This window comes from Bos taurus, chromosome 1, assembly GCF_002263795.3.
Source record: "Bos taurus isolate L1 Dominette 01449 registration number 42190680 breed Hereford chromosome 1, ARS-UCD2.0, whole genome shotgun sequence".
Taxonomy (NCBI): domain Eukaryota; kingdom Metazoa; phylum Chordata; class Mammalia; order Artiodactyla; family Bovidae; genus Bos; species Bos taurus.
The window spans coordinates 144,753,028-144,772,002 of record NC_037328.1 but is presented as its reverse complement, the minus strand read 5'-3'; the positions used below and the strand labels follow the sequence as shown (position 1 = coordinate 144,772,002).

Sequence of the window (18,975 nt, the reverse complement as noted above, 5' to 3'; positions counted from 1 at the left end):
TTTTGGGATTGGAATAAAAACTGACCTTCTCCAGTTCTGTGGCCACTGCTGAGTTTTCCAAATTTGCCAGCATGTTGAGTGCCTCTTATCAGGCCTGTCTGGTTGTTATCCCCTAGTCTCCCTCTGTGGGAGGAAGCCAGACCCACCAACACGGCCCCTTGGCTCTCCCTGCTGCAGTGACATCCAGGGGGCCTTCATGGGAGCAGGGTGGTCATGAGGAAAGTGCCCTGGACCCAGGACCCCCACGCTCCCCCCTGTCTTTTCCTTCTGATCTACTTGGCCCAGAGCCCTGGCCTCTATTCCGGGTTCCTGGGGTGCCCGGGCATTAACTGGTAGGCCAAGAGGGGCACCCGTGTTCCCTCAGGAGAGAGCCACTCCCTGCCAGCAAGGCACTGCTGAGGAAGGGGTTGAAAACCTGGGCCAGCTGCTCGATGGGCCATGGAGGGTACCCATGGGTCTGCCTGGAGCTGAGATGCTGGCCCTGAGCTGCTTCCACTGCTGGAGGCTGTGGGGAGAAGCCCGCTGGTGCCAGGCTCTCCTGCGACCCCGAGCCTTGTGAAGAGGCTGCCCAGCCCCCCCCATCCCCGCCCCGCCCCCCAGGGACCTCTTCCTGAACAGTGGAGCAGATGAGGGGGTCAGCCTGGCACAGCACCCACAGCATGGGCTCCCATATTTCCTCTGTGCTACCCCTGACCCCTGCCTCCCCCAGAACTTCACAGGGCAAGGGGAGCCCGACTCCATTCGCTGTGACACACGAGCGGAGCTGCTGTCAAAGGGCTGCCCAGCTGATGACATCATGGAACCCAAGAGCCTCGCTGAGACCCGGGACAGCCAGGCGGGCAGTCGGAAGCAGCTGTCCCCACAGGAAGTGACGCTCTACCTGAGACCAGGTAGGCTTGGCTGGCTAGGGGTGGGCCGGCCCTAATGGCGCGTGTATCCATGTGTCCCTGCCCCAGGAGGATGTCCCCAACGCCCCATCTGCAGCTGGTGCCTAGTCTCGCTTTTAGCACTGAGTTCTGCGTCCTAAAAAAAAGGGAGAATAAACCATCTGGAAAACACTCCTTATCCCTCTCTCAGAAGATGAGGTATTTTTTGGCTGAGTGAAGGCTCTGATAAGGCCTGTAAACTAGGAACCCAAGTAAACCTTTGAATCAATGTTGCCCACCTGACTTAACCACAGACCGAGGTATAGGACACAGCTCTCTGTTAGCACTCCAAGAAACATCCTTCAGGAAGGTGGCTTGGTGGAACAGCAGGGGGTTATGGTGGATGGCCATGGGCAGGGCTGGGGTAGCCACATGGGGGAGCTGATGCTGGAAGGTGGGCTGGCAGAGGGGACTTGATGGTCATGGCTTTGTCGAGCACCAGGCATCTACCTGAGAGCTGGGGACACAGGCTATTTGTATTGACAAGGAAAGAAGTCGTTACAAGTGCAGGTGGTGATTAAGATGACGAGGAGCAGAAACTAGGGCAGCTGGGATTGAGGAAGTGGGGGGGGGTGTCCCCAGGATGGCCAGGGAGCCCTTTTGGGCCCTGGCAGGTTTGCTTAGCAGCTGGTGGTAGAGAAGGCCTTACCAGGGAGACCCAGAGAGATCCAGGTAGAACTGAATCTCAACAGTGCTGGATAAACAATGACCACTTCTTATATCTTCTTGTATCCAGCACATCTTGTATCCAGATGGTCTTCTATGTCAGAACGTGTGCTTTGCCTGAAATCGGAATCTGAATAGGCGTCCTGCATCCTATCCACCAGCCTCAGAGAATGGGGGAGTCCTGAGGGTTCTGAGGCCTGCAAGAGGCATCAGTGCCCCTGAACCCCCCCACCCCCAGACCAGGTGGTACACCCTGACTCTCTCCCAAATCCTGGCAGGTCAGGCAGTTGCGTTCAACGTGACCTTCCGGAGGGCCAAGGGCTACCCCATCGACCTGTACTACCTGATGGACCTCTCCTACTCCATGGTGGATGACCTCGTCAACGTCAAGAAGCTGGGGGGTGACCTGCTCCGGGCCCTCAATGGCATCACCGAGTCGGGCCGCATTGGTGAGGCAGCTACTCCATCTTCCCCTGAAACCCCAAGCCCCGGTCCCAGGCACCTCTGCACCTCTGCACCCCAAGGGCAGGGCGCCAGGCCCCTCCCCACGTGCCGGGCCTTCCTACCCCTCTCTGGTAAGAGGCTCACGGCCCCTCACTGTCCCCCAGGTTTCGGGTCCTTCGTGGACAAGACGGTGCTCCCCTTCGTCAACACGCACCCCGAGAAGCTGCGGAACCCCTGCCCCAACAAGGAGAAGGAGTGCCAGCCCCCGTTCGCCTTCAGGCACGTGTTGAAGCTCACTGACAACTCCAAACAGTTCGAGACAGAAGTCGGGAAGCAGCTGATCTCGGGGAACCTGGACGCCCCTGAGGGTGGGCTGGACGCCATGATGCAGGTGGCCGCGTGCCCGGTGAGGCTCTGTCCTGAGCAAACCTTCTGAAGCCCAAATAAGAGGAAATGACCCTGGAAAGCAAGACCCCTTTGCCGCCCGATCCTGGTAGGCCCCCTACTTCCAGAGCCCCTCAGAGAATAAGGTCATCCTGGCCAGGCTCGCCCACAGTTATGTGGTTTCAGTGTCAGTGCCGGCCACTCCCCGGCCACTGCTGACCCCTCCCACGTGGTCCTGTGCTGCGCTGTATCTGTGACGTCAGTGTTACAGCGCGTCGATCCTGTTTAGCCACGCAGTCCTGTCGCCTTCACAGATGGGATCCCAGCCCTCCAGGTGCTCTGGTCCCTGGGCACACCGCCCTGCCTCATGGACCCAGACTTTCACGTCTGTGTGATTATCATGGTTCATGACGCGTGTTGCTGACGTGCCCGCCTCCATCACCCCCTCACCCCAGTGCCCATGGCCGCTTTCCTGCGTTGGCAGTGCTTTTCCACTGAGATAAACATTTCTAAGTATTTTTTCTTCTGAGCTGACTGGGCATGGAGGATGCAGTGTTCAGATGTGCATTCCTATCCCCTCGGCGTCCCACACCCGCCCAGGCATCGGGGAGGCTGTCACCCTGCAGACACTTCTCGGGTTCCCCTGAGCGCTGGAATCTGCAGCAGACACAGGACCCTGAGTCGAGCAGCTGAGGCCTTCTGTGCTCCCCGTGCTCCCTAGAAAACCCAGGTGTTGGGGGCACACAAGGCCCCCATAGCAAGCTCAGCCTTGGCTCCTGCAGTCTGTGGGGGCCCCACTGGGGAAACCGAGGCAGGTCATCCCCACCGTCTCTTTGTCAGGAGGAAATCGGCTGGCGCAATGTCACCAGGCTGCTGGTGTTCGCCACGGACGATGGGTTCCACTTTGCGGGCGATGGAAAGCTGGGTGCCATCCTCACCCCCAATGACGGCCGCTGCCACCTGGAAGACAACCTGTACAAAAGCAGCAACGAATTTGTGAGTTCAGCATCCTGGGTGGGAGGTGGGAGGGTGTGGGTCTGCCCCAGGGCAGCGGGGGTGCAGGCTCACTCCCAGCCCGGAGTCCAGAGGGGCGAGAAGGGGCCCTCGCTCCCAGGGAGGTGCTTTGATGGCACCGAGAGGGTAGAATTCCCTGGTCTGCTGGCATTGTAATCCCTGGAGCTGCAGAGGATTTCAGAGATGGGACCCTTGGGGCCCTCCACCTGCAGCCTGCAGACTTGAGGCGGGAGGTGGTGGTGGCAGCTCTCAGGGGCCCACCGACTGGGACAGGATGAAGGTGACATCTGAGGTTCCTGTGAGCTTCTGTCTGAAATTGTACATGAGACAGCTATGAAAATAGTGCCACTGTGCTGTTCCCCACTGGCTGAGCGGATGAAGAATCCACCTGCAAGGCAGGAGACACAGGAGACACGGGTTCGATCCTTGGGTTGGGAGGATCCCCTGGAGGAGGAAATTGCAACCCACTCTGGTATTCTTGCCGGGAGAATCCCATGGACAGAGAAGCCTGGCGGCCTACAGTCTATGGGGTCACACAGAGTTGGACATGACTGAGTGACTACGCATGCTGGCGTGCAGCGTCTGTGATCTCTGCCCTACAGCTCAGACACAGCGAGGTGCTGCTCACTCATCTCCACGCTGAGGGTCTGTGAGCCGTTACTTGCCACTGGACTTCTTTTTTGGTGCATTGATTAAGAAGCACACCACAACTTTTAATATTTTCTTGAGTGTATTTCAGTATTGTCCATTTCCCTACTAATCCCACTCTCTTACGTGTTTGCAAACATCACTGGGAACAGCCCCATCACAGCACAAGCAGGGCGGAGCCTCTGCACTCTGGGCAGTCACTTCTGCCTGTAGGGGCTGACGGGTGGCCTGGATGGCTTGTCCCCAGCCTCAGGGCTATCTGACTGGGGGTCTCCTCTCTAGGACTACCCATCGGTGGGCCAGCTGGCACACAAACTGGCAGAAAGCAACATCCAGCCCATCTTTGCAGTAACCAAGAAGATGGTGAAAACGTACGAGGTAAGTGGGCTTGAGGCAGGACAAGGTGTTGCAGCTCAAGAGTGACAAAATCTGGGGTGATCAGACTGAGTGCTGCTTCTGCACTGGGTGTGCTGGCCAAGGCCATGTGGGCGGCCCCAGACAGTGAGCACTGTGGAGGGAGGAGCTGACAGGTCCCTGTGGCTCAGTGATCGTGGTTTTGCTACAACATAGCAAACCCTTTGAGTCTGCAGGTCCCATTCTTCACATCAGGAAAAGTTCCTTGTTTTGTGTCCAAGTACATTTGCACATCAGCACTTCTCCCCTCTGCCCGTCACTGGAGGGCTGTTTTACTTGCTGTCTTGTGTTTTCGCTGCTGGGCTCAGCGTGGCGGCCTCTGGCTGTGATGGGCTGGGGGCGCCTCCTGGCCCCTCTCCTCCTCTAAGTCCCAGGCTCCTTCCTCTTGCTTGTGACCTGCTGTGCCTGTGCGGGACACTTGCAGGCCCAACGGTGGGACCAGCCACACCCGCCGTCAGCATTCGGGGCCCCACCTCGGGCACAGGATGCAGGGGGCATCCAGGGAGGAGGGACAAGTGGCCAGGGTGGGTGCAGTGGCAAGGGGGTGCAGCTGAGAGACCACTGCCCCACAAGTTGCCTGAGCACCGGCAGGTCAGGACCTCCAGTCACCACGTCCCCAACCGAATTACCGGATGCGACAGTCTCTCCTCACCGAGTGGCAGCATGGGTCCCAGCACACTCGTGTCCCAGAAGGCAGTGTGGTGAGAGGGCAGGAGCTGGAGATGGAATACGTGGACCCCAGCAAGGGCGAGGCCCCGGGCAGTCACAGGCCTCGCTGAGTCTCAGCTTCCTGACCCCCATTCCTGGAGCTCCTGGGGGGTTCTAGGAGGCCCAGGGTCTGTGTGGACAGTTTACGCAGGACCCTCCTCAGTACATGTTTCTGCTCTGAGTGGAGAGCAGGTGGCTTGGAGGACTTCCCGAGCCCCAGCGGGGTCCTGAGCTAGGAGCTAGGAGCATCACCTGCTCGGTGATGGAGGCCCAAGGTGGGTGGCCAGGTTGTGATGATCCTCGTAAGCCACAAATGGAGGGGACTGGACTCCATTCAAGGGCATCACAGCAGGGTTGGGGGCAGGGACATGGCCCAGCCCTCGGCTCTGCAAGATAAACTGATGGTGTAATTTCCTGTGAAAGATAAGCTAAGCGGGAGAGAGGCGGCGGCAGAGGGCACAGATGGTCCTGGAGGCTGGCCCCAGGCTTGCCTGCATGACCCAGTGCTCCGGCCTGCCTACGAAGAGGTGTACCTGGACTGGATGTGGTCCTGCCTGCCAGAGTCAACTGGCACGCTGTTGTTTAACGCAGCCATTGTTGAAATTATGTCAGCTCATTCACACGCTCGGTACACGTTGCTTCCTGACTTCATGCCACATTTTACGATGACCTTGATTTGTTTGTGCCTGTCACATCTGCGAGGTGGGGCGGGCCCCTAGCTGTGGCACGTCTTCCCGGCTCTGCTTTCAGTGACCAGCTTGAAATAACCATGGGGAAGTAGTTTTACCAAGCAAATGTCTGCCCACACAACACTGACCATGCACACAGTAAGAAGTCAAGTGGGGGGTTGTCTGGGCCATCTCACCAGCACGAAGGAAACCCTCAGGGGTGTTACAGAACTGGGTGGACCCTGAGGAGTCTTCAGCCCCATGGTTCTGGCCACGGCTACCTGTGTTCTGCCCTGACAGAAGCTGACAGAGATCATCCCCAAGTCTGCAGTCGGGGAGCTGTCTGAAGATTCCAGGAACGTGGTGGAGCTTATCAAGAATGCCTACAATGTGAGTCCCCCGGGCAGTCAGCGAAGATGGGGTCCCCACCGCAGGTCAACAGGAGGGTGATCTGATGCGGAGAGCCTCGGCCTTGTCTGGGCCACCCTCGGGCGCCTCCACTGGGGAGCAATGTCCTCCCTGGTTAATGGCGCGGTAGGTGCCACCCCAGGCCCTCCTGCACTTGGCTGGAGCATGAGCGTCAAGCCCTCTTACAGCCGCAGGGCCTGAGGGCCTCACGGGCTCAGCTTGCTGGGCACACCAGGAAGCGCTGGCGGCACTGGGTGAATTCGGAGCCCTGTGGGGGAGCTCCATCTGCTGCTCCTGCCCTGTTGGAGCCCTAAGCCCCAGCAGGCCCTCCCAAACTCCAGATGCTGTCTGGGAGGGGCTGTCTCACCTCTCTGTCTACCTTTATGTCTCTCTGTTTTTCTCTCTCTGTGTCTGTCTCTCTCATTCACTTAAACAGTTTTTCCAGCTCCTGCCCTGTGCCAGGCACTGGGGTTTCAGTGGTGAGTGGACAGTTGAGCCCCTCTTCTCATGGGGCTGGGGCCTGTCTCCACGTCCGTACCCTCCACTGGCCTGTCTTGAGGGGCGTGACGTGGGTGACCTGGCACCCACAGAGCTCTCCATGGATGTGTGGTGGGTGGCGGGGGAGGTGAGAGGCATGCCAGCCATGGCCTGGAAGATGAGTCTGATGGCACCACTGTCTCCCCACAGAAACTGTCCTCCAGAGTCTTCCTGGATCACAGCACCCTCCCTGACACCCTGAAAGTCACCTACGACTCCTTCTGCAGTAACGGGAAATCGCAGGTGGACCAGCCCAGAGGGGACTGCGACGGCGTCCAGATCAACGTCCCGGTGAGGCTCCCTCCCAGCCTCTGGAAGGGGTTCCCCTTGGACAGCAAGAGGGTGTGCCCTGGCCAATGGCCTACCATGGATCAGCTAAGAGGTTGGGCCTGTCCACCTTCGGTCCAGTTCCTTCCTTTTAAAATCCACAAACGCTGTGGCCTGATGTGGACAGACCCCAGCGCCCCCTGGTGGCAAATGCTGGGCATAGCACCACATGCCTAAAAAGGGCATTCCTTCCCCTCTGGGCATCTGCTTTGGTTTGATTTTCCTGATTTTTGTGGTTTTGTTTATTGTTATTATTGTTATGAATTTATTTATTTGGCTGCGTCAGATCTTTGTTGTGGCACATGGGCTCTCCAGTTGTGGTGAGCGGGCTTAGTTGCCCCTTGGCATGTGGGATCTTAGTTCCCCAACCTGGGATGGAACCCAAGTCCCCTGCATTGGAAGGCAGATTCTCAACCCCTGGACCACCAGGGAAGTCCCTGTTTTTTGACAAAGACATTAAAGCAGGGGCCACACAGATGATTACAAGCAGGCAGTGAGTTGTTTCTCTAATAGTTTAAATTTGTCATGACCAGGAATGATTCAACGTTTCCTTTCACCAGCTGTGAATTAATATTCAGCAAAATACTTCCTTTTATTTCTGAATGACATTGAAATTCTTTCAAATATGTGACTTACTAAGTGCATGTGAACTTTGACTGAAATCTCTGCCCCTCTTACTGGGGGATCCATACCCGAATGTACTCAGTGTTGACTGCCTGATTCCTCCCTGATGTTTCTGCTCTGTCTTCATGTACTGGGTGGAGACTCACTTACGTTGACCGGCAGTGAGGCTGAGCGGGTGCTCCCTGAAGCTCCCTGAGGGCTGAGCAGCAGAGCAGTGTGTGTGTGTGTGTGTGGTGGGGTGGGGTGGGGGTGGGGGTGGGGCTCTGTGCTGCCAGCTCAGTTCTTCTGGGGCATTCAGGCTCAAGATACACCTTCACATGCAGAATCTAGGACTTCCTATGGTATTCTGACATCTTAGCCTCTGGGCTTCAGGACAAAATACCTGGAGAAAATATACATCATTTATTAATACGAAGTCACTTTAAAATCCCTTTAAGAGATGCATGATTAAAAGAATTCTAAAGACACCTCCGCGCAAGTCCAGGCCACCTGAGGATGGAGGGTGGGGGGAGCTGGGTGGGGGTGCATGTTGCAGCATGTCCGAGTTTACAGCTCTCATCTTCTCCCTCATCTCCCTTCCTGAGCCCTGGAGCCACCTGGAATGTCCCTGTCCTTTCCCTCTCCCACCGCGATCCACTCCTTCCCTGGCCCAGCAGAGGCAGCACCCTACCAGCCTGGTAGCAGAGGGTGGTGGCCCTTCCCCTTCTAGGCTGTGCCCTTGTTCATGCTGCCCAGAGGAGATCAGAGCAGGGTCATGAGCCTGGGGTCCCATGCTCACCTGAGCTCTACGTTCCCATGACAGATCACCTTCCAGGTGAAGGTCACAGCCACCGAGTGCATCCAGCAGCAGTCCTTCACCATCCGGGCGCTGGGCTTCACGGACACGGTGACCGTGCGGGTCCTCCCCCAGTGCGAGTGCCAATGCCGGGACGCCAGCAGGGACGGCAGCATCTGCGGCGGCAGAGGCTCGATGGAGTGCGGCGTCTGCAGGTGAGGCCTCCGCCCCGCCCCCGGCGCAGGCGCCCGGAAGCAGGGTGCGCTCCGGAGGGCTCTGACCCCGCATTCCCGCAGGTGTGACGCCGGCTACATCGGGAAGAACTGCGAGTGCCAGACGCAGGGCCGGAGCAGCCAGGAGCTGGAGGGCAGCTGCCGCAAGGACAACAGCTCCATCATCTGCTCGGGGCTGGGGGACTGCATCTGCGGGCAGTGCGTGTGCCACACGAGCGACGTGCCCAACAAGAAGATCTACGGCCAGTTCTGCGAGTGCGACAACGTCAACTGCGAACGCTACGACGGCCAAGTCTGCGGGGGCGAAAGTGAGTGCTGGGGGGCCGCGGGACAGAGCCTCGGCCGCATGGGGCCGGGGGCTTTGGCCAGGGCGGGGCTCGGGAGGGACTGAGTCCGAGGCGGCTTTGTCTTCCAGGGCGGGGATGGGGTCCGGAGCGGGCCGGGGCTGGGGCGGGACTGAGTCCGCGGCCGCGCTGTCTTCCAGAGAGGGGGCTCTGCTTCTGCGGCACCTGCAGGTGCGACGAGCAGTATGAGGGTTCGGCATGCCAGTGCCTCAAGTCCACTCAGGGCTGCCTCAACTTGGACGGCGTCGAGTGCAGCGGCCGCGGCCGATGCCGCTGCAATGTGTGCCAGTGCGACCCCGGCTACCAGCCGCCCCTGTGCAGCGAGTGCCCGGGCTGCCCCGTGCCCTGTGCGGGCTTCGCGTGAGTGTCCGCCGCCCCGCCGGGCTCGCACCTCCTTGCGGATGGGGAGAACCACTGCCCGGCCCCGGGCGCGGGGCGGGGGCGCGGGCGGCCCGCCCTCCCCAGAAGGCCCTGCACAGACCCGCCGCTCCCGGCGGCCACTCCTCCCAACCCCGCCCGCGCTCACGCCCCGGCTCCCCGCAGCCCCTGCACAGAGTGCCTGAAGTTCGACAAGGGCCCCTTCGCCAAGAACTGCAGCGCAGCGTGCGGGCAGACGAAGCTGCTGTCCAGCCCGGTGCCCGGCCGCAAGTGCAAGGAGCGCGACTCCGAGGGCTGCTGGATGACCTACACCCTGGTGCAGCGCGACGGGCGGGACAGATACGACGTGCACGTGGACGACATGCTCGGTGAGCCCGGGATGGGGGTGGGGGTGTCGGGAAGAGTCCCCTCCGCGCCCCTACTCTCCACCCCGGGGCCCTGCATCTCTCAACCCGCCCCCGCCGCACCCCCACCATACCCCGCCCCCACCTCATCTCTCAGCCCGCCCCCGTCGTTGTGGGCGGTGGGCTGTCCCACAGTAGAGCTTCCCCAAGCCGAGCGGGTCCTGAGAACCGGGCGGAGGGGATCGTGGGGACCTCCAGACCCAAGTCCAGCCCTTGCCCTGGAGGGGCCTGCAGAGCTGCTGCTCTCTTCCCCAGATGCCCACTACCCTCCAGTCACCCGGCTCTGCCCAGGACCCAGAGACCAGCGCAGTCTTCATAGGTCCCCTGGGGACATATGAGCAGGTTCTGAGGGGCAAAGACTCCAGCGGGGCCTGTTTCTGAGGTCAGAGGTCAGAAGGTATCTCTAAGGAGGACAGTTGCAGATAGTTGGAGAAGGTTTCAGGTGCTGGGCTGGGCACTTACTGGACCCCTGAGAGTCCAGGGGAGCCTTAGGTCTTTTCCCAGACATAAAAGGAGGCTGCCAACAGCTTTCAGAGGAGCTTTCAGAAGCCGGACACACACCTGGGAAGGGCCACAGCCCGGCCCAGGCACTGAGCAGGGCTGGGTTGGGGCCCTGGGGGCGGCGTGGACAGAGCCTGCTCTGGAATGTAACTCTGGGCAGGATCGAAAGGGACAGGTGATGAGTGGGGGCAGAGGGTGGGTCAGTTTCAAGGAGGTACATTGAGTGATGATGACATTTTGAGATGGAGGGACTTAGAACAACAGACCCCTGAGGGAATGAGTGTAAGGGTTGGAGCAGCAGCACCCAGAGCCATCTGGACACCAGATCTGAGTACCCCACCCTTCCCACTCAGAGAGGCTGAGGGTACGAGCACAGGCTTCCAGGCCAGCCTCCAGGGTGACCGCAGCAGACATGTGGCAGCTGTCCACCCAGGTTCTTGCAAGACTGGGATCTGCTCCCGCTCTCCCTCCCCAGGAAAGGACCCCCAGGAAGGCATGTGGGGCCCAGTCCATTGTGTATCCCCAGGGCTGCAGAGCCCAGCCTGCTGGGGTGGATGGCTCTCCCTGGGTTTTCAGAGTAGATGTGCCGTCAGGTCTGGATTGGGGCAGCTGTGGCTACGGTGTTTAGTCTCTAAGGACATGAGGCTCCCTGGAAAGGCCAGGGTGATGAACGAGGGAGCACCACGGACTCCGGTGCCCTCAGCCAGGCAGACAGTGAGGGGCTTGCACCAAGTGCGGTGCTTCTGTCGGCAACCAGAGGGGGGCTTGCACCAAGTTTGGTGCCTTTGTCGGCAGCCAAAGTGGGCATGTGGCAGTCCAGAGACCCCCACCTGAGCTCAGCAGGAGGCTGGGTGCAGCCCCCTTGGGCACTGGGACCCTGCCTCCCATTCCCAAGGCTGCTGCTGTGAGTCTCCCCGGGAATGCTTGCATGAGGAGAGTCCCCCCTAAACTCTGATACAGTGTGGTCTGGGTGGGAGGCCAGAGTCTGGCCCTGGTTTCTGGCAATCCGGGCCCCCCTTTCCTTCTCTGTAAACAAGGGCCCTCTCGACTTCATTGGGAACCGCGGAGCCTGGCCTTGTGCTCAGCTCTGGGCTCTCCTGGGCTGGGGGCCGGGGCCAGGGCTGGTTTGCTTACTACCTGCCACAGAGATCTGGCAGTGGGACCTGGACACCGTGCAGGGACAGGGCTGACACCCGGGGCCTGGGAGCCGGGGCAGCCTTGACACCACATGTGTGCCCTAGAGTGTGTGAAGGGCCCCAACATCGCTGCCATCGTGGGGGGCACCGTGGGGGGCGTCGTGCTCGTCGGCATCCTCCTGCTGGTCATCTGGAAGGCCCTGACACACCTGAGCGACCTCAGGGAGTACCATCGCTTTGAGAAGGAGAAGCTCAAGTCCCAGTGGAACAACGTGAGTGGCCTCAGGGTCCCTGCGAAGGCCCACCTCCTACCCTCCAAGCCAAGGCGTCCCCACGGGCGTGTGCGCCTGCCCCACCCCCGCCCCTGAACCTCGTCCACCCCCAGTGGACACTGTTGTGGCCCAGAGCCCAGCGCCTTCCTCCCTGTGCTGACAAGCCACGTTTGCTTTTCTCACCAGGATAACCCTCTTTTCAAGAGTGCCACCACGACAGTCATGAACCCTAAGTTTGCCGAGAGTTAGGGGTGCCCGGTGAAGACAAGGCCTTCTGCACCACCCAGATGGGAACACCCCCTCTCCACGTCCCCTCCAGCAGGCTGACCGTGACCCCGCTGCCTCGTGGACGTGGCTGACAACTTCACCGTTAACCAAAAATGCACTGCTTTTTCTGCCCCAGAATGATGGGCGTGGCCAGGTTATTCTATGGGCTCATGGTAAGGGCCAGCCTACCCCTTCTGATATGAATGACTTTTGATAGCAAGTCAGAGAAGGAATTGCCTACATTTTGTATGGTTACACACAGGTCCTTTGTAAAAATTAGTACAGCAGTCTGATGAAGAATTATTTATGTGTGAACTTCTCAGGGTATGAAGTTACATCCCCTTGGTTATGCTGCCCCCAATCAATAAAAAAAAAAATCAATAAAATCTTCTTGTGCAGAAGCTTTCATGGGAGCCAGGCTCTGCTCCTCTGCCACTGCACTCTGAGGGTCCGTGTGGCCTCTGGGCCAGGGCATGGGGTTCTCTTTTTCTCCTTCCTCATCTGTGGCCCATGCAAGCCTCTCTCTGTCCCTACCTGGGTCCCCCTCAAAAGCTGCTTTGAGAAGGAGCAGACCCCCACAAGGGGGTCCCATTGTGGAGCCTGAGTAGGGCTGAGGCAAGATGGGAAAGTGGGCGTCTGTCCCCCTCTCCACTGTCTACACCTGTTCTCGGCTAATGATGGGACAGAGTTTGAGTGTGTTTCTTGTGGGCTGTTTTCTAGAGTGACCTGGAGGTCACGTTGATCCGATGTGTGATGACAGCAGAGGGAAGGTCCCACCGTGATCACTGAGACCTGTGTGTATCTGCCAGTCTCAGTACGCTTGGTATGGGTCAGGGTCCAGGTGTGGCCAGTGAGAGCCCGTGAGGATGGGGCAGTCCTTGGATCCCCAAGGAAGGGCCGTACTCCCGTAAACTAAGATTTTCTGGGACTTCTCTGGTCACGGAGTTGGGAGTCCGCCTGCCAGTGCAGGGGACACGGGTTCCTTCCCTGCTCCAGGAAGATCCCACATGCCAAAGGGCAGCTGAGCCCGTGTACCGCAACTACTGAAGCCTGGTCACCCTAGAGCCTGTGCAACAAGAGAAGCAAGCTCACTGCAGAGAGAGAGCAGCCCCTGCTCAGGGCAACCAGAGAAAGCCCTTGGGCAGCAACAACGACCCAGCACAGCCAAAAATGAAAAAGAGCAAAAAAAATACATCCTCTGAAACCCGGCTGGTGCTGGCTCTCTTCATGTTACACAGGCCTAAGAGAGGCAGACAGATGTTGAGTATGGAGTGCATGTTTGTGATATATATTCAAATGCCTAGACATAGTTTCAGATGAAATTTGTCCTTATTTTTCCCTAAAATATATAATTCTTTATTAAAACCCCAGCATAATGCTTTGTTAAAAAGAACATCCTGTTTATTCAAACAGCACTTATGAAGTTCTGCCTTTGCCAGTCACTGCAGAGAAGATTGGGCAAAGGAGAGACGCTCACTGCCTTCACGAAGGTACACGCAGGGTAGCCTCCCTGCCGGTATGAAATGATAAAGGATGCACGCTGAGACGGAAGGGCACGCAGTCCAGAACTGAGTTCAGTCACTCACTCGTGTCCAACTCTTCGCAACCCCATGGTCTGCAGCACGCCTGTCTTTCCTGTCCTTCACCATCTCTCAGAGCTTGCTTAAACTCACTGTCTGTTGAGTAGGTGATGCCGTCCAACCGTCTCGTCCTCTGTCGTCCCCTTCTGCTGCTGCTAAGTCGCTTCAGTCGTGTCCGATTCTGTGAGACCACATAGACGGCAGCCCACCAGGCTCCGCAGTCCCTGGGATTCTCCAGGCAAAAACACTGGAGTGGGTCGTCCCCTTCTGCCTTCAATCTTTCCCAGCGTCAGGGTCTTTTCTAATGAGCAAGGTTTAAAGAAATAAAAGTGCCCATGTCGCCCACCAGGTGGCACTAGAGGGAGGGTGCCTGTGCAGGCGCCTCAGTAGACACCGATTCGATCCCTGAGTCCGGAAGATCCCCTGAAGGAGGAAACGGCAACCCACTCCAGTATTCTTGCCTGGAGAATCCCTTGGATGGAGGAAACTGGCGGACTACAGTCCATCAGGTTGCATAGAGTTGCACGCGACTGAGCACACACGCACATTTCACCCACTAGGCTTCTGCCGCTAGTAACCTGCACTGCTGCCTGTTCTCCTGCAGGGGGAGCTCCCCCTCCCACCTAGTGCCTCTGCCGCCTCGCCATCCGGCCGCCAATCACAGAACGTGGCCGAGGGCGCAGGCGCGCTCCCGCCTCAAAGCCTTCGCTCCAGCGCCCAGGCGTCTCTCCTTCCTACCCTGTTCATAAGTACGAGGGCTTGATACAGAGCAGCCCAAGGTCAACCTTCTACCACCTTCGTGGTGCTGCATCCTTCCGCGCCCAGGAGAACCGGGCGCTGGTTTTCCAAAATGTTAAAACCCAATTGAACAACATGAACTCTCTTGCAGACAACGCTGGGCCGCAGGTCACCCCGGCTCCCCACCTGGTTTATGTGGGTGGCTCTGCGTGTGCCTGGTCTTGACCTTACCCTCCCTGCCACCCTGTCAGGCAAGCCCCTCCTCACACCTGGTCTGCACACTGAGGGGCCCCACTCCAGCCTCGAGGCCCTGCAGACGCCCCCACCCCCACCCCCCAGTGTCAGACAGGCAAGTCCGTCTGGCATCTCCCCCAAGTGGCTCCTTCATCTGGGGCCCTCCTGGGTGGGGTCCCCCTGCCCTTGCTGCGCACTGGCATCTACACAGGCAGGCAGTCGTGATCTTATTCCCTGTCTCACAACAAGGTGCAGTCCTCTCCACGCTGTGACCCCTTGGTCCCCAAGTTCAGTTCAGTCGCTCAGTCGTGTCTGACTCTTTGCGACCCCATGAATCACGGCACGCCAGGCCTCCCTGTCCATCACCAACTCCCGGAGTTCACTCAGACTCACGTCCATCGAGTCAGTGATGCCATCCAGCCATCTCATCCTCTGTTGTCCCCTTCTCCTCCTGCCCCCAATCCCTCCCAGCATCAGAGTCTTTTCCAATGAGTCAACTCTTCGCATGAGATGGCCAAAGTACTGGAGTTTCAGCTTTAGCATCATTCCTTCCAAAGAAATCCCAGGGCTGATCTCCTTCAGAATGGACTGGTTGGATCTCCTTGCAGTCCAAGGGACTCTCAAGAGTCTTCTCCAACACCACAGTTCAAAAGCATCAATTCTTCGGTGCTCAGCTTTCTTCACAGTCCAACTCTCACATCCATACATGACCACTGGAAAAACCATAGCCTTGACTAGACGGACCTTTGTTGGCAGAGTAATGTCTCTGCTTTTCAATATGCTATCTAGATTGGTCATAACTTTCCTTCCAAGGAGTAAGTGTCTTTTAATTTCATGGCTGCAGTCACCATCTGCAGTGATTTTGGAGCCCCCCAAAATAAAGTCTGACACTGTTTCCACTGTTTCCCCATCTATTTCCCATGAAGTGATGGGACCAGATGCCATGATCTTCATTTTCTGAATGTTGAGCTTTAAGCCAACTTTTTCACTCTCACTTTCATCAAGAGGCTTTTTAGTTCCTCTTCACTTTCTGCCATAAGGGTGCTGTCCCTTATGGGTATTTGGTCCCCAAACCTCCAGCTAAACCTCCTCCTGGCAGCACAAGCCTGTGGACCAGAAAAAAACAGCTGGAGCCTCACCCTCCAGATCCTGTAGTGTTCTCCTTCACTCTCTGCTTTAAACACAGGTTTAGACTCAGATAGGGTCACAATCCTACCTCGCTTATACAAGCAACTCCGCGGATGTGAGAGGGTAACAGGCAGGAAGGCCAGGGGTCTCCAAATGGAGGAAATAGCCTGCAAGTGTCAGACATTTTTATCTCTCTTAAGCGGCAGGAGGAAACAAACTAGCATATTTTTTTCTTCTCTATACAAATTTAAAAGGAGGTTTCTCTTAAAATACTGTGTTGCCAAAATGACACCTGGTTTCACCTGAAGTTAACTATTCTCAAACCTTGAGATAACCAATGCATTTTTCTTATGGAAATGTTTGTCTTAAGCTATGTTAACGTGCTATGCATTTACTCCAGACTCTTTCTTCAAGTCGTTCTGCCTAATGGCTCAGAACCTACTTGACAAACCAGTATGTTATACTCAGATATTGTTCCCCCAATTTATGTAAACGAAGCTATTTGTATGGTAATCTGTCCTTCTACAAGATTCAAGTTAATCATTTTATGGCCCAGGATGAACCATTTGGTGCCAAGATTATCCCAAAATGCATCTTATGGGTGAGGAGCCTGGTGCCATTCTGAGTTTTAAGACATTCCTTTCTTTCATTAACAGACTGCTAGTGACTATATAACATCTAGCTGAAGACTAGCAGAGGGGTACTCTTTCTGCCCCCTTCTGATGCCTATGTCAGAAGCTTTCTCTATCTCCTTTATACTTTAATAAAACTTTACTACGCAAAGCTCTGAGCGATCAAGCCTCAGATCAAGTCTCTGGCCCCGGATTGAATTCTTCTCCTCTGGAGGCCAAGAACCCCAGCAGTCTTTTCATTCAACGACAACCTTTCAGATGTTTGTTTCTAGACTGTGGGTGCATTTCAACAAGCTAATTTTGTGGGTTTGTTTTATCCTTTAACAATGTCACCTCCATCGTGCACCATCCTGTCTCCTTAGGCCAGTCCATCCCAGCACCGATACCACCGGGGAAGGAGCTAGATGCTGCTAGGACCACAGGTCAGGGGGGCCCTCCCTCAACCTCTGCCCCCCTGCCCCTACCAGGGGATTGTGCTATGAAAAGCTCTGAACCATGGCAGAGCAAGCACACAGCCCAAATGGATAATTTAGGATTGGGTTCCCATACAGGCAGGTCATGACCCTTGGCAGGTGGCACACACAGGGTGGGGAGGGAGGAGAAAAGGGGGGAGGGAGGGTATCAGAATGATGTGGGGGCATGGTTCATAGCCAGGCCCAGTGACCAACTATCCAGGGTGGCCTGGAATGTCCGGGGTTTTTTTTTTTTTTTTGGCCGAGCCACGTGGCATGTGGGATCTTAGTTCCCCAACAAGGGATGAACCTGAGTGCCCTGGAGTGGAAGTACGGGGTCCCAACCACTGAACCACCAGGGATGTCCAAAGGGATTACCCGGTTTAACCTTCAGATTTCCTTATCCTGGGAAATCCTGCATCTGGGCAAGTTTGGACAGTGGGCCACTTCTGCTATCTGCACTTTCCCACACAACCAAGCAATTAACTCAGTTCCCTGAGGACACTGACCAGCGTCCCACAAATTTTACTTAATTCTGATTCCATCTGCCTGGAGATCTCACAGATATAAGGGCTCAGTCCCACCAGACCGCCCCCATCCTTGCCCGTCCCAGGCCACCTGTGCTTCTGATGGACCAGCTATATCGCTCTGAGATCTGGTTAATTTGCCAGAGGGGCTCACAGAACTGGAAAATAATTTATTCACTAGATTACCAGTTTATTTTTGTAATGAATGAACAGCCAGAAGGGCTGCAGGGTTTCTGTGCTCTCTGAGCCCACTCTCCTCGCCCTGGAAGCCCCCCGAACCCTGCCCTTTTGGGGTTTCTATGGAGGTTCTGTTGCAGGAAGGGGGGACCTGCATGTGTAACCCTCAGAAATGAATTGTCTTAGGAGACACATGTGCTGACAAAGCAAGAGACTTTATTGAGAAAGGACACCCAGCCGGAGAGCAGCAGGTTAAGGGAAACCAGGAGGACTGCTCTGCCATATGGCTTGAAGTCTCGGGTTTTATGGTGATGGGCATAGTTTCCGGGTTGTCTCTGATCAGTCATTCTGACTCAGGGTCCTTCTTGGTGGCCCACGCATGCTCAGCCAAGATGGTACCAGCGAGGAAAATTCTGGGAGATTGGTAGGGCATGTGGGCTAGTGACTCCTCTCTCCTTTTAATCTTCCTAAATTCTTCTGATTGGTGGTATCTTGTTAGTTCTGCATTCCTTACTAGGACCTCCCATTGTAAGATAACTCACACAAGTGGTTACTCTCAGGTCTGGCCAGGGCAGGCAGTTTTGATAGGTGGTTCCCATAATATTTCTATTATATAGGCTTAGGCATGGTTGATCATATCACTTGGGCCCCTCTCCCCTCCCTGGAGGTCGGACTGCCAAGGGGACTGGAAATTCTCCTGGCAACCAGCCCCCATCCACAGCTACTTTTCAAAGGTCACAGCTTGAACAAACTCTGATGTGGTTGAAAGGGGATTGTTGTGAGTAACCAAGACACATATTTTTTCACTCATCACTCAGGAAATTCCAAGAGTTCTAGGAGCTCTGTGCCTTGAACAAACATATATTTCTTACTATATCACAGTATCACAGAATCCTCGGGATCCCAAGCAGACCTGCAAAGGGACACATGTAGAGGGCATCTGGCTTTTGGTCCCTTTTGTTCAGTTGCAAAGTCGTCTTCAAGTCTTTGCAAACCCAAGAAGCACGCCAGGCTTCCCTGTCCTTCACTATCTCCCTGAGTTTGCTCAAACTCAGGTCCATTGAGTCATCTACTTTTATTTTAAACTCTAACTGCTGAGGGCCTCTTACTGTTGAGACCTAGGACCTGGGCAGGTGAGGAACTAGAATAGTGGATGCCTTTGAGGCGGGAGGTAGATGCCACCCCCACCAGGGTAAAGCCCTTGAACGTTCTTTCCCTGTAGACTGAAACTTCAGGATGAGAATAGCAGGACAATTAAAAGAGGAGGCTGGGCCCTGCCCAGGCCACAGATCTCTCACTCCTGAGGTCAGGAGACCTCCCTGACCACACACGCTCAGAAAGGCTCCTGGGAGGTCAAAGGGGAGGGATGTCATGGGATGTTCCACCCATATGCCTCTGTGATAGAATCCGTCTTGGCTGAGAGATGTGT

At 56.5% G+C, this 18,975-nt stretch overlaps 1 protein-coding gene across 2 annotated transcripts in view; it reads left to right on the top strand.

Annotated features, from left to right (window-relative positions):
* Positions 1-12,484, top strand: part of ITGB2 (integrin subunit beta 2) — a 29,181-nt gene extending 16,697 nt beyond the window's left edge. Inside the window, exons 4-16 of one of the 2 annotated variants that reach the window (XM_059886548.1) lie at positions 710-890; positions 1,871-2,041; positions 2,201-2,442; positions 3,261-3,416; positions 4,365-4,460; positions 6,173-6,262; positions 6,968-7,108; positions 8,571-8,758; positions 8,840-9,084; positions 9,261-9,480; positions 9,664-9,866; positions 11,645-11,811; positions 11,998-12,484. In XM_059886548.1, the coding sequence (XP_059742531.1) occupies positions 710-890; positions 1,871-2,041; positions 2,201-2,442; positions 3,261-3,416; positions 4,365-4,460; positions 6,173-6,262; positions 6,968-7,108; positions 8,571-8,758; positions 8,840-9,084; positions 9,261-9,480; positions 9,664-9,866; positions 11,645-11,811; positions 11,998-12,060 (2,163 nt within the window). In that variant the 3' untranslated portion in view covers positions 12,061-12,484. 2 annotated transcript variants of the gene reach the window in all.
* Positions 12,485-18,975: the final 6,491 nt, after the last annotated feature.